Source organism: Aythya marila (genome assembly GCF_965140915.1).
Source record: "Aythya marila genome assembly, chromosome: 3".
Lineage (NCBI taxonomy): Eukaryota > Metazoa > Chordata > Aves > Anseriformes > Anatidae > Aythya > Aythya marila.
Window position 1 is genome coordinate 32,955,804 of NC_139044.1, and position 23,414 is coordinate 32,979,217.

General features: G+C 45.0%; 1 protein-coding gene across 1 annotated transcript; it reads left to right on the forward strand.

The window, feature by feature from the left end:
• Nucleotides 1-2,415: 2,415 nt before the first annotated feature.
• On the forward strand, nt 2,416-23,404 carry RSPH9 (radial spoke head component 9; the record flags this gene model as incomplete). Its single annotated transcript, XM_082757861.1, has 5 exons — nt 2,416-2,645; nt 2,787-2,949; nt 4,256-4,385; nt 4,975-5,121; nt 21,910-23,404. 5 exons carry the CDS (start codon nt 2,416-2,418, stop codon nt 22,068-22,070), a joined length of 831 nt encoding a protein of 276 aa, XP_082613987.1. The 3' UTR covers nt 22,071-23,404.
• Nucleotides 23,405-23,414: the final 10 nt, after the last annotated feature.

The following is a 23,414-nucleotide window of genomic DNA, read 5'->3' on the forward strand; positions in this document are numbered from 1 at the left end:
ACGCTTCAGCCTCATTAGTGGATGCCTCACTAATGGCAATGGTCCTGGACAAGCCAAAACCCTTTTTATTTGAACAGTTTGCAGTCAGAGTATTACCGGAGTTTTGCCACATTTAGTACAATCTCCAAGACGGAGGAAAGTGTTGGTGTTATAAAAAGTAGGGACATCTCTGGTGCCTCCTGTTGCTGTTATATTGTAACACAGAGAACCGATAGGAGTAAGTCCACCTAAGAGCAGTGGTGGCCTAGTATATGCCCAGAACAGTGCTACATTTGTCCTTTGAGAGTATTTCAGGGCAGCCTTCATAATCTGTACCAGCAGAAGCAGTGACAGGGATCAGTGACTGCTTGTCTTTCTCTTGAGATGAGGCACACTGGAGAACATGAAGGAAAATGAGCTCACTTCCTACTACATCACTAAAGGTATTTTCAAATGTTTTACAACGCTATGCAAGGCATACAGGAGCCACTGTGCACTCAGCAATAATTTACATATATTTCAAGATATTTCATGCTGCAAAGAGCTGTCCAAGCTTCAGTACCTTGCCCAAGAGGAGTGCAAGGGAGCCTGAGTTTGATTTCTCACCCAAAAGTTGACACCAGCTCTACCAGGTCGACCGTGCTGTGGAGTGGAAAAGGGAGGAGCTGAAGCAGTTTGGCACATGGGTACGTCAGGTTTGGCCAAAGGCAGGAGAGCTCAGTGCCCTGATGGCAGATTGCTGTGCACCGCTGGAGCACAGCACCTTCCCTCCCTGAAGGAGGTCTCTGAGGAAAGCTGCCTGACCCGAGCCCTGCTGAATGATGCCCGGTGTCTATCTTCTTCCCTCCTGGTTGCCCGACTGCTGAGCTGCTTGTTTGAGCCTGTGATGGCAACTGATGGGAGAAACTGCTTTCAAACTGTTTAATAACAGTGATGGTAACCTCTGACCTTGCTGAATAGCAGTGCTTTTGACCTTTCATTTGTTAAATAATACAACCACTTATTTCCCGATGCTTATCAGTGTTTAGTAATTGGGGTCAAGACAAAGCAAGGCAGAGTACAGTTGCCCACCAGGCTTTGCTGAACAAGGAAGAATTTCCTTAAGCTACAGATTTCCTTTCTGATAATCTTCAGTCAGGGCAAGCAAAGATTGGAGACTGGGTGGCTTAGAAGATCCCTAACAGGCTAAAGAGCCGCTCAGCTGCTAGCATCTGGTTTGAATCCAGTTGTGGCTGACAGTGGCAGAAATTCATTATGGTCTCAGGTTGCCTCTCTGACTCGTATGAAACGAGTATGGCTTGCAGTTCTTGTGTTTACTGGCCAGCCAGCCATATCATAAAATACTACTGCAAGAAATGGTTCTAGCGACATTCATCATTATATGAGTTTACGAAGCCTGAAAACGCCTGTTCCTGTAGGGAAAATCAGGCTAAGGCACAGTGGTAGGTGACAGCGTGGACACAATTTTGTGGCCACTCCTGCACATGAGTGATTCACGTTAAATAGACGTGGTTAATCTGCAAGAATCCAAGTTCATTTTTGTGAGATTTAGGTAAAACTAATGGATCTGACTGCATGACTACAGCTCACTGAACATCTCACTTGACAGACAAGCAGGTGACAATGTTACAGGCAGCAACCCTTAATCAGTGTTTTCCTTAGGTGTGAACAGGAAATAGATGAAAAAAGAAATACAAGAATTTATGATGCGACAATGGATTTAAATGTACGTGCACATACATATATTTAAGTAGTGTACGTATAAAGATTTAAACTTCCTTAAGACATCAAACACAACTTTTATTTGTCTAAGCAGCTGGATGACCTCATTATTTATTTACTGACGTTTGTATTAGGCTGGTTTGCAAGATTTTTAGGGCAGGAGCTATTTCACGAATGTCTGTCTGTGTGTGATTCAGCAAAACAGGGCCCCACACAGTGATCCAAATAGTGTCGGTTAAAAATAATAATAATAAAAAAAGCCATCTACTTATGGAGGTGCAGGAGATAGATGGCAAGGTCAGTAAAATTATGCTGTGCAGTGAGATTCTGAGGTAATTTGTGGTGCTGGCTGTGTAAGACATGAGGAAAATGGAGCTGTTGGTGGGATCCCAGCCAAGGTGTCCTCCACCATGGGGTGTCCTCCAGCTTTTTAGGGACACCTTTGGCTTCATCCCTCTGAGGGACACCGATGGACGACACACACCCACGCGGGGCTGCACGCTTAACACACTGCTTGCCACACCGGGGGCTCGGGTAACGGGTTAGGGTTACACAGCCCTGACACACCCAGCCCTGCCCGCTCAACCTCCCCCCTCAGCCCAGCGGGGCGCGGCCGCCATTTTCCCCCCGGGGCCGCCGCGCCGTTGCCATGGCGGCCGTTGCCGAGGCGCCGCCATTGCCTGCCGGTTGCCCAGCGACGGCGACGCGGCGGCCATGGAGGCGGAGGGGCTGCCCGGCGCCCTGGAGCTGGCGGCCGGCGGCGGGGGAGCGGGGCTGAGCCCGGAGAAGCGGGCGGCGCTGGGGGCTTCGCTGGCGCTGCTGAAGCGCGACTACCGCTTCGAGGCGGTCTGGTTCTGGGGCTGCGTCCATGGCGTGCGCGGCACCTACTACATCGCCCAGGGGCTGGGGGCTGACCGCGCCGCGCCCCGCAGCCGCCTCTACAGGTGGCCGGGGGAGTGGGAGAGGGAGCGGGATGGGAGTCCCCAACCCCAAAAAGAAACGGTGTTGGGGGGCGATGGGGAGGGTTTGGGGGTCTGGAGAGAGCCCCGAGGGATGGGAGCGCCAAGGTGTGTTGTCGCCGGCAGCTTGGACTGCGTGGAGTGGAGCCTGCTGACGCCGGTGGCCAAGGAGGTGGGGGAGCAGGCGGAGAGGCTGAAGGGTCGCTTCCAGGGGGACCCGAGTTTTCAGTACGAGTACGCCGAGGTCAGCGCGGAAGATGCCGAAAGATTGCTCGAAGACGGTGTGGAGGTAAACACGACGAAACGCTTTTCAAGCTCCTTTCGCTGCAGTTGTACCCCTCGTGCCATACAGACGGCTCCTCGTATGTAATAGACAGCTGATGGGTCACAGGAACAGCCTGGGTCCTACTTGTTTAATCACAGAGTGGTTTGGGTTGGAAGGGACATTAAAGGCCACCTGGTTCCAGCCCCCTGCCATGGGCAGGGACACCTCCCACCACACCAGGTTGCCAAAAGCCCCATCCAGCCTGGCCTTGAGCACCTCCAGGGATGGGGCAGCCACAGCTGCTCTGGGCAGCCTGTGCCAGGGCCTCAGCACCCTCCGAATAAAGAATTTCTATCCAAATATTCTATCCAAATATACAATTTAAACCTACCCTCTTTTAGTTTATAGCCCTTACCCCTTGTCCTATCCCTACATTCCCTGACAGAGACCCTCCCCAGCTTTCCTGTAGGCCCTCTTCAGGCACTGGAAAACTGCTGTAAGGTCTCCATGGAGCCTTCTCTTTGCCAGGTTGAACAACCTCAACTCCCTCAGCCTGTCTTCATGTAACTGTCTTCATTCATAGTAATTCTGATAATTGGCATGTGTCCCAGAGGCTCCAGGCAAAATTTCCCACTTGGGGGCAGCTCTTTTTTCAGAACCAGCACACTTTTACCTGGACACCACTGACTGATGCCCAAAAAGTTATGGAAGCAAGAACGGGAGACAAGTGGGACTCCATATCTCCTATTTTACATCTGCCTAGAAAGGCTGTTCCTATGGTTTGTTCTCTAGTTCTTGGAGTATTACCCATAGGTAATGCTCCTTCCAAAATGCATGCCGTCAAGAATCTCCCTGGTCACAGCAGGTGGAATATACCCACCTTCCTGTCCTCTGTCATTGTATAGCAACAGCTTCTTGATTGAACTCTTACTTCAATTATTCCTGGACTTAGATATGGCTTAGGAATATCCTCTCTCTTTCATGTTTTATTATGAGCAATTGGTACAGATCCTCACTGCAGTGTCTGAAGCTCTAGGCAGGAAGTGCAGGTATCACTCTTTCTAACTGAATAGTCAAAAGCAGCTTAATTGAGAGGGAGGAAATGGTTGAGTGAAGGGAGGGACAGGTAATTCTCTTGGGAGTCTAGACTCTGCTCCTAGCCATGTTTCCTGTCATATCTTATGAGAAGAATGGCTGTTTTGTGTTCATCCTTGGGTAGCCATTGGGCACCAAGATGAGTTGGTTGTGGTTTCTATTGTCACTTTGAGTTTATTTACAGAAACAACAAGAAGGAAAGCCCTGCCTTTAAAACTTGCCTCTTTTTTAAAAGCCTGTGATCAAGGAGGAGGACCGCCTCATAGCTACGATAGACCAGATAGACAGAGCAGTTGGTATCGTCCCCCGAGGTGCATTTGTGAAGACTCCTCTTGGGTCTGTGCATGAAAACAGAAACTTTGAAGGTAAATTCCCATTGTCTTTATCAGAATCAACTGCACTTTGATCATAAAGGCTGTAAACGAAGATGACTTTCTCTCTCTAGCTGATGCTTTGATTTCAGGTTTATTTTTGACCCGGGTAAGATGAACAGGGAGGAGACAATCCGGTGCCACTCCTGCAATTCTGACTCACACCACAGAGCTGTGAATATAATCACTAATGTTCAGGTGCACGATTCAACTCTGGGAGGTGGGAGGAGAATCTCTGAGTCATTAAACCTGTAGTTTCATTTGTCTGTGTGTGGTTTATGCCAGTGTTTAGCCATTACAGCTGCAATGAGTTCATCATCTGTATATAGTATGTAACCAAACGGGCAGAGAGTTGGTCTTGCCTCAGTGCCCACTGCGTATCTGGGACTGCAGTTAGCGTGGTCCACAATGCAGCGGGGAGTAGTGCCACCCTCTTGTGGCAAATCTGTGGACTTCCACGGAGTCCATTGGAGAAAGACTGTGATTCTGTCCTGTGGGCGTTAGAGAAACAACGTAACTGTCTGTGATGCCATGTGCATTAGCCCAGCTCACTGTATTAATGGTCAGGAATGGCTGTTTGCAGGTCTTTCTTTGACGGAGGCAAAAAAACTAAGTTCCTATTTCCATTTTACGGAGCCTAGTAACCTGAAGAATAAAACCCTGCTGGAAAAGGCTAACTGGGACCCATCCACTGACTTTCTGGACTCTCTGGAGCATGATATCCCACCAGGTAAAAACAGCAGAGTCAAGAGATGCAATGAAAGGGAAGGCAGTCTTCCCTTTCAGAGACAAGGCGTGGGTTACAGTGGCGTTGGTATGCTTTGGGGAACCCCCTGCTAACCTGTAAACATTATTCTTTACTAAACGTTATACTTAATTCCTTTTTTTAAGCAATTATAAACACTTAAAATGATAAGTGTACTAGGGCTGTTGCATCCTTACAAAAGGTCTTCTGATCACACCATCACTTCCCCCCTCAGTCTCAGTGCTGTATTCCCTCCTGACTTCTGTAAAGCCTGTGACAGCTGGTGACCCTATGGGGGGAGATAAATTCCCTGTCACTGGTGGAGTTACATGGTTTGAAGTATTTCACACCTTCCATCCCACCCAGTATTGCTTTTCTTTGCCTAAATGAGCTCTCATTAATGCTTAACTGATATCCTTGAGAGGCTGGGTTGAAACTTTATTTTGATAAACTGTGTTGGAAATACTGTAGTGTGGAATAATCGGTCCTCTAGCAGGATTATACATTGCAGAAGGAGAATGGAAGATGTGCATACTGGAATGTATCTTCAGTTCACATCTCTACTGTTCTTCTGAGCAACTGTTAAATATAATACATTGAACCTCATCCAGGGATTCCTCTGGTGAGGTATTTCTCTAAAGAGATGTTACCAGTTTGGATTTATGTTGCTGTTTTGCTTCTGGAGCTCTGAACAGGGATTTAGTTTCTCATTCAGAGAGAGTAAATCATTATATCTACCACCTGGTCTGCAGCTGCATTCCTCGTTACTGTGCTACATTTCGAAGTACATAGAATTCTACAGAACTGCTTTACGTCTGAAAAGTGGGAATGAGTGTTTTTTTTTTTTTTTTTTTTTTCTCTCCTAAAAACCACTGCTTTTTGCTGATATGGTGAGTTTTTGGGTTGGGCCAAACATTTCCACATCCTGCTGTCTAGAAGAATTTTTGAGTCACAATCAGACTTCACGTTTGCTATTTTATTTCTGTTCTGGAGTAGCAAGATAGGATAGTAGGATAGTAGCTGTCCCGTGCCAGATAGAATTGGCTGTAAGAACTGGAATATATATATATATATATTTGCCCAATCTTTCCTCTGCCAAAAGAGAAGGGAGAATGAAACTAGTGAGCTGTGTCCTGAATTCTGAAAATTCTTGACTCTTCAGTGTATAAACAGCACTAAAATCAAAACTGTCCAACTTACTGCTACTGTCTTTGCTGCAGTCATTTTTCAGAAATGTAGTCTGGCCATACTGCATGTTTTTACATACACTGGCTCACTGAATTGCTCATTTAGACTCAAAAAGGAGTATGGCAAGTGGGGTTAGCTCCTAGATGCTTCCTAAGAAAATCTTAGTTGCAGTTTTGTATGGCAGTTAAGGCATTGCTTCTAGTTAGATTTTTTTTTTTTTTCCCCCTCTCTTTTTCTAGGGTTTCTGATAGGGAGACTCTTTAGTTTTGTGAGACCTGCAGGCACAAAGCCACTGCAGCAGGAGATGAATCTGCAGTGCTTTACGTGTTTCCACTGGGAAACTGGCACCACGGGATAAGAGCCTGAAGGCTAGTTTGCATCGCAGAGCTGGTTTTTGCCAGCTTCAGTGTGATGGGGAATGGCAGCTTCTAAAGATTAGGGACCCCTTATCCTGCAGCTTCCCATCTAGTTCAAGGGTTCAGGCAACTGGCAGGTCGTGCTGTATATTAGACACAAAGATGGAGATTTTGTGGAAGTCTTTAAATCAAATGTGACTTGTAGCTCTTTGACCCAGTGGCAGGTAGGAAGTGGGACTCAGACATGTCACCATCACGTTTGTCTTCCTGTGGCAACCTGAGGTTTGGATAAGCGTGAACCTTTGCCCTCTTCCCAGGAGGCTGTTGCTCTTAATGCAGTTCTCAGTCTCCTCAGAAAAGTTACCTATTAAAGGCTACCTGAGTTCAAGTGTAGTTGAGTGCTTCTTAATGGAAGAGTAGAAGATTCATCATGGTGCCTGTGCAGCTCTGGCTGTATTGTCCTGCTCTTGCTTGGACTGAACCTGGGGATTGATGAGATGAGCTTGTCAGGCTAAGGAAGTAAGACAGGAACTGATTAAAGGATCAGCAAAGCATGCACCCTCTCTAATTGCACTCTATCATATGCAGAAAGGAGCTCTGACATTAAAGAAAGATCAACCCACCTCTTTAGCAAGCGTTCAGGCTGTCTAACGTACTGGTTGCTTGTGAAAAAGTGGGGGTAAAAAAAAAAGGAAGAGGGGACAGACACAAGCTTTGCACTGATTTTATCAGTGTGGCTCCGCTGAAGTCTCCCATTCTTGGTTGCAAAGCTTTTGAACTCTGGTTCTTGGATCACTTTCTTTCAACTCTGCCAGTGCATGTTAGTCCTGATCGAGAGCAGACAATGCTTTCTCTATTTCTTGACATGTTGTTCACAGTTCTGGCAAATCCCCACATTTTGACCTGAAGCTTTTCCTGTCTTTCCTGGCTAGCTCCTTTCTTGAACAGTTGTTATCTGAGTTGAAGCAGGAATTTCCAAACCTATTGCATTCAGAATAGATTGTGACTGAAGCAGAGAATTGTTTTTCCCCTCAGCAAATACATAAAAAATGGACCAGTAGGTGAGCAACATCTCAGTGATGTTCACAGCCTGAATTGGCTAGAATTACCCCAATATCTTAAAAGACCTAAAGAACAGGACTGAGGGAGGAAAGGCTGCTTTTTTTTTTTTTTTTTTTTTTTTTCTCCCCTGTCTAAATGTAACAACTCTGTTGGAATAGTTTTCTTTATTAATTGGAGACTGAGCATCTGTGATGGTTATCAAGAGGGTAACTGTCAGAAAGTGGCATGTCGTTATGGGAGAACAGAGGTGTCTTACAGAATGGAAGGCTGGAGGCAGAGAGAAGATTTTATTTGACAGCTGAGAGGTGGGAAGAAAGGAAGCTAAAACCAGGTTGAATCAAGGATGCAATGGTAAAAGCAGAGAGTTTAGTGCAAGAGTACAGCAACTGGAGTTTTATAACAAAACTGTCTGCCGCCCTTATCTTTACCAGTGATATCTGTGGTGATTGCAGGTTCCAGATTCTGCTCGTGTGTCTATCTTTGTGGTTATCTGTATACTTTAAGAGTTCAGAATATGTTGGTGCTCCTCCCCTGATCACACTGAGTCTGTCTGCTTTTTCTTGGGATCTCAGCTCCCAGAGGCAAGTGACTATGTGACTTTTTATAAAAAACAAACGAACATTTTTTTTTATGATTGGAGAGAAAAGTGGGAGAATGTGAACACTACCTTCTCATAGACAAATTCAGTCTGCTTACCCCCTTTTAAGATCTCCAGCTCTGAGCAAAACTCGTGAATTTGAGTGGCCTGACTCATAATTTTTGAACATGGGTGGGTTGTGATACTGATCTCCTTGTCACCACAGTATCAGATCATGCAATGCTTCTTTCTGATCCAAATGGCCAGCTGGCCAAAACGTTGCGTGCTGAGATCTGTAGGTTTTACTGGCCATATGTCTGCATTAAAGATAAGCTTGTTTGCTCTAGTCTAAGCAGACAATCTGCTCAAATTTATGCACAATTAAATGTAGCCTTTGAGCTGCTGGCAGATTGCCAGTGCCGTCCTTTCTGTTGCATGGAGTTCGGCACCATGGGCAATAGCATTCCAGGAACTAGAGTTGTGGCAGTTTTACATATGCTTGTAGATAATAAAACAGCAAAGCAAACAGCAGTAATTCCTAGCATGCCTATAGCGTTTTCACTTGACCTAATGTTGGGTGGATATGAAACAATAGTCACTTGTCACACACTGACATGACGGGGAAAGTGAAAATGGAGAGGAAAGGATGACTTTACTGTGACCATCGTACCAGTTTAGGCACTGCTACATTCTGAAGGAAAAGGATGGGAGGAAGCCTAGGGTACTAGTGTAGAATGGAAAGCTTGGGAGGAACTAAAATTGGGGATGGATAATTCAGTTCTTAAACTTTGAAAATACACTTCAGAAAAGCAATAAATTGACTTTGAAGGTTTGTTACAGATTACTGACTCAGATCACTTTGATATGGAGATAAGGGACACCAACAGGGCGCTGTTAAAAAACGATGCAGAAGGGGAGGTTTGTCAGAGGCAAAGGGAAAGAAAATTGTAGATAGGAAAAGATATGAGTAAAACAGGAATTCTGTGAGAAGAGTTTAGTCAAAAGTCATGGCTCCCAGTCAAGAAACAGCAACTTTTGGCTCAAAGCCTACTGCAGTTTGTTGATGTCATAAGAGCAAGAATTAGAATTAAAAATCAATATAAAAGGAAATGTAGAAAGTCAGGTATGATTAATGATCAATATAAATTGGAATTTATAATGAATAAGAAATGACAAAGGAAGACAGAATAACCTGGAGTAATTCATTGCTGGCTTGTTTGACAACCGTAAGAAAAATTTTTTTCGGGTATATTGACAGGAAAAGAAAGCATAGTAAGGGTACTGGAATCCGTCACTAATTGGCGATGGTAAAATGGCTGATAAGAACATGGAAGGGCAGAAATGCTCAACAATTTTTTTTTTTTCTGGTTTGTATTTGGAATGAAAATAAGAATATGGACTTGCATCAAATGAAGACAATAAAATACTCTTTCAGGCGGTTTTCAGACTATTTGCTAAGTGAGAGAAGGATTAGACAACCTTTACTGTGGGCCAAAACATGAGAATGGCAGAGCCAGAAAAGTTGCTCCTGAATGCATTATCTCAGAAGACTTGTGGCATACTTATGATGCTAACCTTTAATAAATCCCAGCATTGCAGAGATCCTCCCCTAAACTAATCTTGATTAGTAGTTGTGATTCAAAAAGCTCTGAATGGGTGTGTTCCTGGAAAGGGTCAGAAGGGGTTTCAGCTGGGACTGGTGCCAGTGCTGATATTCTTCAGTGTATTTATAAATGATATAGAAATGCAGGAGTGGTGGAGAGACAGATAATGACAAAGGCGAGACACCCACAGAGACCTGGTAAACTAAGCTTACTTAAATAAAGTACGTTTTGGTGTAAGTGCAAAATCAAGTATACAAGAACAGGGAGCACGAGCGAGGCTGAGAATTGTATTCTGGAAGCTGTGGCTCTGAGAGGAAATCCAGACACAACCCACTGAGCACAAGCTCTCAGTCTGATGTTGAGACTTAAAAAGGCTAATATGATCTGTAGATGTATAAACAAGGGCGTAGCAAATAGGAACTGGGAGGTGACTTTACTTTTGCTATACTGCTGGTGGGATCAGGGCTGTATTACTGCACATTGCAAAACTAGAGAAGTTGCAGAAAAGAGCCACAGAATGATTCAAGGGCTGGTGAGAGACATAAACAGTTCAATCTGTTTATCTTGCAGAAAAGAACACGAGAATGACTGTATTACACTGTGTAAATACTCCACGGAGTTTAAGTATTGGGTACTGAAGGTCTAGTATAGCGGAGAAAACCATAACAGGAACCAGCAGCTGGAAATTACAGCTAGAAAAACCGAAAGGAAAAACTAGGTAGAAATCTTAAGAGCGGAATGATTGCCTGCTAGCAAGGGCAATGGATGAGTGCATTTCTTGGTATCTTAGCGTCATGCTGGATGCCATGCTGGGAGATGTGTCCTAGCCAAATGGAAACACAACCTGAAATACAAACACAAATACTAGATGTGAGTAATTGAGTTCAATTTAATTGTCAGTGGTATGTGGGAGCCCAGAACAGATGACTTCCTGGTACACCTTGGGAAATTTGGTGACAGCTATGGAGAACGATGCTTGGCTTCTTCATTACCAGTGACAATGACACAAAGGTGACAGCGGGTTCCTAAGGCAGTGACTCCAAGTGCAGGGCTCTCAATACAGCTGGCTTTACTTCCCGAGCTGTAACACAGGAAGGCTAAAAAGAGCATTGAGGAGACTCCTGACTTATCACTGTCCATCACGGAGTGTGATCTGAAGAGCTGAGATTTCCTCAGATGCAGTTGCTGACTAACACAAGGAGAGATTTTATGGCATTGACCTAAATGAGTAGTATACAGAGGGGGGATAATGATGAGCCATGTCCACATGCTGCTTCACGATTCAGTTAGAGGGGGCGTAGAACTGTCTAGACAGAAGATTATTTTATCTCTTCACCCAAAAGTGCAGTGCTTTGGGAGTGTTCCTTTTACAGCATTACAGACAGGGCTTTGTGACTATTTCCTTGACTTTGGGCGCTAGCCTTTCTTTAAACTTCCTGAACAGTAGCCTGGCTTAGAATGCTAACCTCCTGTCCTCTGAGCTTCATTAGCACACTCTTTATCAGTTTAGCAAAACCTTGTGCTTAATGGGGCCTTGACGATGGAGAGGCTACATTTTTAAGTGAGAGAGAGTTTCCTTTGGCCACTCTCAAGGGCCATTTTGGTAGCCTCATCTCGCCTACCCCAAAAGCCCAGGTACTGGGAGGAAGAGGCCCAGGAGACATGAACCTGCTTTATCTCCATGCATTAACACAGCTAATTAACTCCCTTTTGGACTGTCCCCCCACCCCCAGGCGATTAATCCCCTATCAGCCTCCAGTCTCCAGCCATTCGAAGAGTCTGTGTCTGCAGAGGTATTTACAACCCCAGCTAGCCAGCAGAGTGCGAGCCGGGCTGTTATCAGGGCTCGAAGACAAATGGCTGCCTATCTCCCCAGTGGCCTTGCAAAATCCAGCGAAGTGCTATGCTGTGCTGGCCACCTACTTTCACCCAGCCTCCCTTCTCCGCTAACATTTCACAGATGTGACCTGAGCCCTCCCCTTTCATTGCTTAACAATAAGCAGCACCTCCCCAGCTCTGTGAAAGCTGAGAGCAAGAGCACTTTACTTCTTAGCCTGCCAAGAGCCACACGGGGACAAGGCTTTTCAAGCTGTCTCACTGAAATCCAAACTAAAAGACCCATAATGAATGAGAGGGCAGTGCTGCGTGTTAGCAAGGGAAAAAAAAGAGGTAGCCAAAATGTAAACCAAAATACCTCTTGTGGCTCGTAGCTATCCTCGTTCCTGTTTAGGAGAGGTAATCCTCAGACTCAGTGAATCTGTGAAACTGAGCAATGGTATCTCTTGGAGTTACCTGACATTTAAACAAGTGGTTTCAGCAACCAAGCTTTATAGGACGGTGGCACGGAGGGAGTACAACAGATGTCTGTGGATCAGAACAGCTGGTGGCTTTCAGATGTGGGGATTGAACTGAGCAGTTGGCTTAATGGGTTATTAATTAATTGGTGTTTTTTATCTGGTACCTGAATTTCTCTGTTAAAACTGAAGTCAGATATAATTCTAGGGTGGCTGTAGCTGCTGGTTTCCAGCAGGGTGCACTATGGTGCCAGCATTCTCAGCGTTGAGCACAGAAAAAGAAACTACAGAAAAGTAAAACGAGGAAGAAAAGCACCAAGAAGATCAGATCGAGAAGGTAAAGCCTGGGTTCCCAGGCTGTGTGTGGTGTATTGACATCCTGAACGGTAGGTAAGGAGATGAAGAGATCCAGGCTTAGGCAATTTCTGGAATGGTCACTGGATTTTTAAAAAGCTTTTTCAGCATCCTTAGTGACCAGAGGCATGCAATGGATGTACCAAACACATAAGCATGTTTCCTACCTCCTACAAAGGTAGAGCCACTCTTCATCGTTGCTAGTGATGTTGGACTAGGAGGGAGCCTTTAGAAGCCAGAGGCTTTAGAGGTTAGCTTTTAGAGGCCACTCTTAGAGAGGCCCAAGAAAGTTCCCTGGGAACAATCCAAGATGCTGTCGCTCCTACAGGTGTGGTCCTTGGTGGCAGCACAGCAGGAGGACTCCAGAGCCAGCTGGAGAGCCAACTTTTGACTGGCTGTCCATGATCTGCCTTGCTTTCTGGAAAGGAGTCTGTTTTCCTTTGGCTTTGTGTCTGCGGGTAATAAAAGAGTGCATTCACTACTTTTGGGTCCTAGGTCTGTATCACCTCAGGGGGTTTGTTTAGTCAGAGGCCTTGGGTGAGTTTATCCTGGATCAGGGCTGCCCATCAACAGTGGTGGGGACTTTCACCCTCCTGACTGCTGCAGTGAAATAAGGAGGACGGAAGCACAGTCTTCGTAGCAACTTTCCAGGGATTGTGTTCAAGATTTGTTCCTCCTCAGTAAAGGAAAACATTGCCCGCCCAGTTCCTGGTTCACTGGATGTGAAAAGGAGATGAACTTCCAGTTGAACTGATGGGGAAATGCTGGTAAAGCCTCAGAACCAGGAACTGTAGTTTTATCACTCTGTTAGCCTCGAGCTAAACCCTTTTTTTAGGGAATGATGAAAAATCACTCGAAGAGGAAATCCCAGGGCAGTCTGTCTGTTACTGGAAGTCGGAATGAGCCCTAAGCAGGTCAGCTTTTGCTCGCAGTGATCTATTTCTGAAGGGGCTCCACGTGAGGAGGTGCGGTTCCTGCCTGTGCAGCAGCTGGCATTGGTGCCAGCTCTTTGCACGTGGCTTTCCTCTGCCGTTTGCTGCTCCTTTGGCTGTACAACTTTTGCAGAGAGGGAGTCAACGGGCACTGCTTTTGCTGTCCACAAATTCTGCATGCTGAAGGGGTGTGTGGCTGTGCGTGGAGGAAAAAGGTCGAGGGACAGTTGATCTGTGGGCGTATTTGTACAGCAGTTGTGCTGTGCATAGGTTTCCAGGCTATTCCAGGTACTAGAAGATGCTTAGCCATCCTTAGTCTATCCTTCCTTAGTCTAAAGCTTTGGAATTAGCTTTAATATCACCCTAGCTGTACTGTGCTGTGTGGGCATGCTCTGAGTGACAGTATTCTCAGCAACTGGTAAACTCTTCAGGTAATTTGGGCCAGAATTTGTATCTAGCCTAGCATGAAAACATCCACTGTTCGTGATCTGTGCCCTGCCATCTGTTTTTCATCCCAAGTCCTTTTAACTAGTCATGCTAACTTGATGAGGAGGTGAGAAGTACACCTTGGGGACTGATGGGGTTTGTAGCCTCGCCCCTCCTGCAGGAGGGTGAATTGGATGTGCTCTAAGCATTCAGTGGGCTTTGAATCCCAGCATTGACTGCTTTGTGCTCTCTCAGAATTCAGAGATCAATGTGAGGTTCTTTGCTCGTAATCCAGCCCCTGTTCATCATTATCACCTCCTCAAAGTGGCCAGTGCTTTGTTATCAGGAGAGGCAAAATCTTACAAGGTGGCCATAATCTCCTCTGGGAGTCAGACAGATATTCTCCCTCGGGTAAGAAAGTGACAGTGACCGAAAGCTCTAGGGGGAAGATGGCTAGAACAAAGCTGTCCATTGCATCCTTTCATCAAACTGTTAATCTTTCTTTCAAAGACATCACATTTGTTTGGTGACAAAAGCCCCAAAGAAGCTGAATTGAGCCTGAAATCCTGTAGCAAGATTTAGAGGAAGCGTCTTTCATTCAGAGCGGGGAGGAGCGAGAGACTCCTTCTTTTTCTTCCTGCGAACCAATGGGCTCACAGAAGTCCACGAAGGTGACGGATTAATGCAGGGGCTCCCCAGGTAGATGCTACGTGACTCCTGGCACGCTCCAAAAACGTTTCCACAGCGACCAGCTGAACAAGAAATATGGAGTGTGACAGGATCCAGCATAAACCTGTGCTGTGGAAGGAGGGTGTTCTGCTGCTCAGAGGGATTTCTAAATTTACTGCAGAGGACCCAAGATACAATGATCCGTATTTTTGTTGTCATTATCCAAACAGAAGGGATTTGAATTAGTTTTTCCCGCTATTTAGAAGTTTTGATTGCATATTGTCTTGTTTCCTCTAGTGCACAGCACCATTCCGAATCCTTGTTCTGGCTGCTTTCTGTGCCAAGACCACATCTTTTTCGTAACAAAACAGCAACAACAAAAAAGTAAAAAACTAGCTGGTGGGAGAAAGGATTCTGGTGCTGTTCTAATTATCACGTGGATTTAGGACTAACAGGCAACGTAACTGGGCTAAAAGGGAGGCTGTAATTAGATATGCGTTACTCCTGGGCTAGCTTTGTCAGTGCTTCCCATCCTCTGCTGCTCATTTATGTCTGTGTATTGTCCCTCCTTTTGTATCCACATTGCTGGCTGTGCACCCAGATTCCAGCTGGAAAAATAACTTTATTTTTGACTAGACTATTTTTCAACCAGATCGTTTCCCTGACCTCGTTTGCTGAGCAGTAAATAAAACACTTTTGCAGGCTTCATGATGAAGGAGTGATGAGGGTGGGAATAAAGGTTTGAGGGCAGAGGCTGCTTTGACTGAATTAAACAGCACTGATGTCAGATGTCTAGGTATGGCCCGAATTTCACCTGAATATTGTGAATGTGGGACAAAGCTGCAACCCTGGAATCTTCCTCATCAGCAGGAAGCCTCTGAAGTAGGACTGGTTTACTTTGAGGTTTGGGCATGGTTTTATTTGTGTGTCAAAGATGTGGCAGGCATTAGGACCACGCAAGAGCCTCCTGGCAGCATCTGCCTGTTTGTAAGCTCCACTTTCCTGGCTCTGGTGGCTTTTTAAAATAGTAGTGAACCTGCAACCAGTCTGTGTTTCTATTTAATTGTTATTAAATAGTTACATGGGGAATTGGAAATATTGACAGCAGTGTTAACATATGGGGTGCAGGTGGCGTGTCAAGCAAATGAAAGAAATTTAGTTTGCAGCCAGTAAGTGGCACGAAGGAGTTTGAGCCCCGCAGTGTTTGGATGCGTCCTTCTGGCTGGTAGGCTGCGTGTGAAACGTCCGTGTGGTGAAATTTGTTGAGAGCCAGAGCAAAGTGACCTTTCCTTACAGCTGCTCTGCTTTGCAATTGCTCTTTGTTCCCTATAGACAGTGAGTTAGGAGTAGGAAGCTCTCCCCAGCGTAGGATTTTCTGCTGGAGGGAAATGGAAGTTACGTCCCAGGGGTGTAGTGGAGCGCTGTCAGAACTAAGTGCCTGGGGTCACACAGCCAAGCAGCAGCTGCTTTTGCAAAGGGAAATGGTTGTGTTCGCCCTCGCTAGGTGTTAATATTTGTCCTGTAACTCAGTACTTTCCTCTCACTCTGGATTGACTGCAGAATGACGCATTACGACCTGCTCTTGCAGCAGCATATTGTGTTATTGGTAAGTGCAACCACGGCGTAGCTGCTTTTCCCTAGAGGCATTTCCTTCTTTGAAGAGGAATTGATAATGTCACTTTTATGACCCTGTGTGAGCTTGTGCGACATGGAGTCTGTGTCGGGCTGTCTAGCTTTTAAAGCTGTTTCTTCTCAAGCTTGCTCTGAAATTAAGCGTTGCTGAATCACCTCCAAAGCAGCGATGTTATGAGAGGTCATACTGAAAGTGGACCAGTTACAGCAGGAAACTTCTCCTGCAAACAGCCCTCTTAAAAGGCTTTTGTTTAAAAGCTAATGTTTCATGCACCCTCTGAATTGCAAGATTCAGCCCATAGCCGAGACAGACGCAGGGGATGAGACAGGGATTTCTATTGGCGACTGCAAGGGAAGAAGAAGCTGAGAAGAAGGAGGTTGACTTTTGAAATTCAGCCCTGGTGTCCTGGCAGCTGTTGAAGGGCCATAAAAAAGGCAGCGGTTTAACACTGGGTGAGCATCAGGATCTTCAAAGTGCTTTCTTGTTTGGAAAGTTGTAAGGAACTCCTCAGAATTCCTGCCTGGGTTTGGAGGGGTGGAGGCTGCAGCCTGCTCCAAAGGGGGAATAGGAAGCTCCAGATCTTCATCCAGCGGATATTTTTCCCATGCTCTTTCCTCCCACACAGCAGCTCCCTCCCTTCCCTTCTGGAGCAGTAACAGGCAGCGCTTGGCTTCCTTAGGTTTGCTGGGTGCAGCTTAAGAACTATTTTGCTCATTTAAAAATATGTATTTTGAAGAACAGAAACCTTATCACAGCAGTGTTGCCATGAAAAATCTCTAGCGTGAGAGCTATGACCTCCACTTCCCTGCACCTCATCAAGCTTTGCATGATGAGCGAGTTAACCCCGCTGCTCGATTTAGGGACGACACAGGCTGCACCTCTTGCTCAGATGCAACTTAAAAGCAGTGTTTAACTGTAGGAAAGCCAGCTCTAACTTGCCATCTCCTAGTTGTAGTTGTATTCCCTCCAATGCAAAAAATAATACATATATATCTATATATGTTTTCCTGACTACTTCTATTGAGGATTCTTGGTGTACCTTACAGGCTGATGTTCTGAGCTTCCCAGTCACACATTAAGAGACACCTCGCCTGAAAGAGGTGTAATGGTGAGCACAGGGGTAATGATGAGCCAATGTTGGAAAGGATTTGAACCCTGCATCCTGCTTCAGTATTTTTATATTAATTCAGGCCCACACCTACCCATTTTACTCTGAGAACTGATTATAATAAAGTGAAGTTTATTTATTGAAAAAGATAAATGCAGCACCTATTTTTCATAATTCTCCTGATCCCTTTTTATATTGTATTATTAAATGCATTTCTAAAGCTTTCTCTTGAAGGAGAAAGAAGGAACGTTCATTTTAAACTATTATTTTATGCTGTTCATTTGCTACTGATTAAAATAGTTTGAGTGTTTTACAACAATATTTAAAGCTCCTGCAAGAAAGGTGGGGCTGAAAAAACATCACATTGTTTGAAGATTGTGAGATTTGAGCTGTGATGGAAGACAATACAAGTTGTCTTGGATCTTTCAAGGAGAACAACTCCATGTCTCTTAAATTCAAATATTAACTTTTGTTTTCTGGACTGTTTCCTTGAATGTAGCTAACATGGTGAGGAATGGAAAAAATCAGTACTGAGATTCTGGACTGTAATTCAACTAAGCTTTAACAAAAAGAACCGAGGTAAGCAGGCAAGTTCCAGAACTTGGTCGTGATATCTTCTTTGAAGGCAGCCACCAGCATTGCGTTATCAAATGCAGTTTCTGAATGGGTTTTCTGCATTGCAGGAGTGCAGTCTGGAAAAGTTTACTGAATGAATTCAGCTATCAAAGATGATTAGAGACATCTTCCCAGTGATTTGGTTAGTAAATGATGAAAGATGGCACTGCTGCTGCCATTTGGTGCTGCACAGTTAATAGCAGCTCTATGACTGGGCACTGTCATGGCTGAAAACAGGACCTAAGTCAAGATGGCATTAGAGTTTCAGGCAGTTACTTATAATTCATTCTGATCTCAGCCTCTGTACGTTGTGATGGTCCAGCTGGGATTGCCTTTAAGCACCCTGCTTGCTTTGTTCAGGTCCTCGTTTCACAAGTAGTCTTATGTAGCATCAGCAAAACTTTATTGTCCCCATTTGCATAGAAGTAGATGCAGAATCAAGGATCAGAGAAGAGCTGGGAAGTATAATGTAATATTCCTCAAAGGCCTTGCATGTATGAAATGACACATCTGAGCCCTTTGAGACTTTGCAGCTTGGACTGATGGTAGGAAAATGAAGCAGTTGCCCATCACAGCCTTCAGAGATCTAGCATAAAAGTCTTCAGTTACATCTGTCCATTTCTGCCAGGTCTGAAAGTGTATGGGAAGCTCGTTTGATCAGTAGAGTTAACTGTTGATGAATACTCTACAGAGATTGATAAGCCTGTGTGACACTGGGTAAATGTTCTGAGGAGACCGTGGGTCCATGTAGTGTATTTTTGCAGAAAAAAGATACGTGGATTTAATCAAGCAGAACTTGATTTACTCTACTTTCTCTGTGAATTTGTCCAACAACAAAGTCTTACTACAAACGTAGGATCCGAGAGCATTAGCATCCCTGTTTTCCCTCACACCTTTCCCACTTAATGTGCTTCAGGCATTTGTTTTTTGACTACAGGTAGTTTGGGGCAGAGAGTTCATCTGTGTGCATGAATACGAATGTATGCATATTTATATACACGCATAGAAGCTATCACGTATACACAAGGTGCTGGATGCTTCCAGTATGCTGGGAGGCATTAGCAAGCTAGATAATCCCTACGGGCTTTTACCACCCAGCAAGGCAAGACACAACCCTATCCTTGACAGACTTGCTTTTCAGAGGACTGGTCCAAAATCAGACAATGGGAGTTCTTCATTCCATTATTTTCTTGTCAGAGAAACTCTTCCAAAAGTTTACAATCCTCCCTGCAAATCGACATGTAAAGCTGCAGCAAAGCCCACCAGTCTCTGGATGAAAGGCTTGCAGACCATTTCTGCAGCTTGATGCTGCAAAAAACCCTGAGCCGAAAGAAAAGTCAGTTCAGTGTTAGAAATGGAAGTTATTTGTCACGATTACAGTCAGACCTATTTGCTTGCCACTTGTTGTCCAACACCCTCATGCATAGACTAGCTACTGCCACTAGCAAATGCTGAAAACTTCAGAAGCAAAGTTCACAAAGCAATTTGAAAACTTGTGCTTTGACAGCAGGTGACTTTTCCCTCAGTCACTGGATGATTTACCTTGTGGTGGAGGGTTCCCCAGCTAGGCTGCCATGCAATCCAAGTAGTTTTTCAAGAGCATGTGGATTTTGTAGGAGATTCATTCAGTCAGAATTTCTCATCTCTGTGCCCGAACCATGATGTGTGTGTTTACCCCAGCTATGACAAAGATCCAGCCGTTTGTTTCCCTGTGTGTGGCACTGGAGAGGCTGCGTGGGAGACTTGAGCTTGCCTTGTATGGGAACCCACTGCTTATGGAGACACCAGCTCATATTTTATCTCGGACCTGCACAAGAATCCCTGCACAATGCAAGGAAGGTGCAGAGATGGCATACCTGTACTGATCCTGCTCTGTATTAGTCAGTGTTTGGCTTTACTGTCATTTCCAGCTGTTTGTCTGTAGTGTAAACACAGGGCTGAGTGAGTCAGAAGCAAGCCCTTCATTGCAGAAATCTCTTCAGTCTTTACAGACTGTGAATATCCTCTTTGTACTTCTGTACTGCAGCCGGGGGCAGTTTGTCAGAAAGTTCAGTGGCTGTCACAGAAGGTGAGGGGGTTCTCGTGGACCTTTTAGTTCCATGTTTGCACGTAGTCGAAGAGGGTGCTTTAAAAGGTAACAGAACAAAGATGGCATGGGAATTATGTTGTGTATTATAATATAACCTACCTGTGCAACTTGCTACTGAAAGACAGGAGAAGCAATCATGACCAACAAAGTTCTGAAAAGAACAGAAATACAAAGAACAGGCAGAAAACAGCTGAGTGGCAGCACTCGTGACGCCTGGTTTTACAGGACCTTGAATCGTGTTATTCCTTCGTCATTCTGCAGCCACCACACGTATTTCCTTTCAGCATCACTTCCCTCCTCCCTCAAGAAATTACCTGTTGTAGTTGGCCATCAGCTGGGTAAGAGACTACATGTACTGTGAGGGTGCAAGACCCCAAAGCCATGCAACCACCAGTTGCCCAAGCTAGCTGTTGCCTTTTGGCTACTGGGCAAGCCTCCCAGCCTGTGCTGTGTGCAGCTGCTGGCAGACCAAACACGTAGCTTCAGGAGCTGCGGTCAACCCCTGGACCCTGTCCTGTGGAGAGCTGTCGTAGGAGCTTGGGGGTGTTGAAGCCCTTCATCTGATGTGACTAAAATTGGCCAAGAACCAGAGGTTACTGTGATGTGGGGGGGGGGGGACGGCAGCTGACAGCAATCACAGAAGCCCTTCCTCAGGCGAACCACGACATGAGTAAGCGTGAGTCAGAGCACAAACTGATGAACCTAAAATTACCTACAAGGATGAATAGAGTCTAACTGGCCCAACACATTACGGGCTTTCCGCTTACTCTGGAATTGGCAGTTTTTTGGCATTGGGTGCATATGGATTTACAACTTAACTCTAGGCCAGCAATAGCCAGATAGCTCCAATTGTGGGTGGTGTTTTTTTTTCTTTTGATTTGGGTCTGCTGCTTTTGCTTTTAGATGGAGATTCGGCAAGAACCTTTTTCCCTACATCGCAGCCTCTAGGCATTACTGATTTGGTGCTGAAGCCCTATTTTCTTCTCCTTGGCAGCTCCTTGCCCCTAGCATTGAATCCAAGTTGATGCTCCAGCCCCCTCCCCTCCGGCATTGTTTCCAGGCTGTTGTGTCAAACACAAAACAAATACTCGGTGGCTCAGAGCTCCTTGCATCCAGGAGAAATTGCATTTTCACACTGGCTCTGGGCTTCCTCTGCAGAGCCAAAGCAAAATTAATGCTGAAGCTAATCCCTTTGCCCCTACCATGCACATCCTCGTCAACGGTGGAGCCAAAAAAGGACTGAATAGAATTAACCTTTTCTGTAAATTTCTCTGAGACAGGAAATATCCTGCTTTTAGCTTTCTTTTTTTCCTCTTTCCCAGTTGCTGCATTAGGGAAAAGTCTTTCCTGAAGCAGGAAGAGTGCCTTCTTCTTCCTTCTACTAATGCTGTAAGTTTATTTTGAGGAGAAATTTCATACCCGGGCACATTTGTCCAGGATTGCCATATAGCTAGTAACTAGACCAAAAGGGTAGCAGAGCTTGTTAGAGTAACTGCTGCTGATTCAGAAGCCGCCAAAAATAGCTGCAGCCTCTCCTAGGGTGAAGTATACAAGTCTGGAACCCCAGGAGATCCTTCCTGTGATGCATGGCATTACTTTTACGGCTGTAGGAATGTGCCCGTGTGAAACTAGATGCAAACACCTGGAAATGAAGGCAGCAAATAACGCTGAACTGCCGGAAGAAGAAACAGCAGTGAGGTTTCTGCTCTGACTTCCCTCTTTTCAAGTGTCAGGAACTCCAACGTACCGATGCATTCTTGTGCACTGTTAACTTGTGAGGCAGAACACACCACGATCCTTCTCCCTTGCTGCAGGAACACCGCCCTTCTTTGCAGTAGTGACTCATTAGCACGTATTCTCCTACAGGCTCCTGGACTGTCCAGCCAGAGAAAGGAGGCGCTGTGGTGGTGTTGAGGAGTCTGCTCTGGCCGGGACTGACGTTCTACCACGTCCCAATGACTAAGCAGTATGGCTACATCTACTTTGGCACTGGTGAGAAGAACTTAGATCTGCCTTTCATGCTGTGACATGCTTCTCCGCGATGAGGACTCAAAAATATTTAGATTTTGCACTTCGGAGATTTTGTTTATTGCTTATTCTATAAATGTATAAAACCTCTGCACTTTGAGCAGTATTCTTTTGTGCCTGGACTCTAGCCTCGATTCTTGTCCTAGGTTGGAAATCAAATCTACGCAATCTTTTTGTGTACAAAGCCACCACAACTCATCTGGAGGCAACACAAACCAATACGTGCTGTCACCCATGTATGCCAAACAAAATTAGAGTTTCTGCCTGCTTTTGGAGTCACAAGTTGACAGCTGGTGCATGCTCTAAGGGATCCTTACTAAACCCTGAACTAGAGAAAGGCCTATTGAAGACAGGGCTGATTGTTTTGTGTTTCGGGTGTTAGGCTTCACCAAAATTAGAGGGGTCTTCCCAGCTCATGGCACAAAAATTTAGGAAAAAAAAATAACTGTAGGCATCACCTAGTTGTTTGCAAAATTTTCTCATTTGGTTTCACCTCAAGGCTTTATCCAGTGACTTTTCCATTTGTAGAACTCACTGAGCAGAGCTACCTGGGCTAGAAGACATTATTAACTTCTGCACACAGCAGAAGAAAGAAAAATATTTTTGTTTCTGAAGGGCTCTGGGTTTCAAAGCTTCAAAAAACAAGGATGGTCAGACAGAGATTTTATCTCAGTATAGAATGAAGAGTTTGTTCTGTCTCCCAAAGCCAAAAAATTTTGGCCAGCTTAAGAGACTGAATCTAGGGCTTCCATTTAAACAAAGTGAGACTAAAAAGAATCATTTTAATCTAATTTCATTTCCTGGGTAATATGGGTTTATCCTCATCCTTTGTTCCCGTCAATGCTGACAAGTATTAACTGATGATTCTGATGAAAGGAGTACATTCAGTGTTGATTTGTAGCTCAGATAAGTATCAAGGAAATGGAGCCAATAATGACCCTGATAAATTTAATGAGCTTTTCATATGAGGCCCTTAACTCGCAGTCTTAAGCAGAAGCTGTCAGTGGAAGATGCACACATGTATCGTACAGGGAGAGAAATGGTACCACCTTTTAGTTATAGGATGGAAAACTGTGTGCATCTCTCAGCCTGAAACTTTCCTAGGAAGCAGCCCCATCACTGAAAAGGAAGACTTGTGGTAAATGTATTTGCAAGGAGAAAAAAAAAAGAGGCCAAGTTGTCAAGAACGTCAGCATTCTGTATTTGCTAGATCAAGGAGGGACGCACAGGCTAGGAATCCTGAAGATGTCATGTAAGACATACACATGCCTGTCTGCCACCGCCCAGACGTTCTGCTGCAAATTATGGACAGTACAGATTATAAAAATATTTCAATTCAGTAG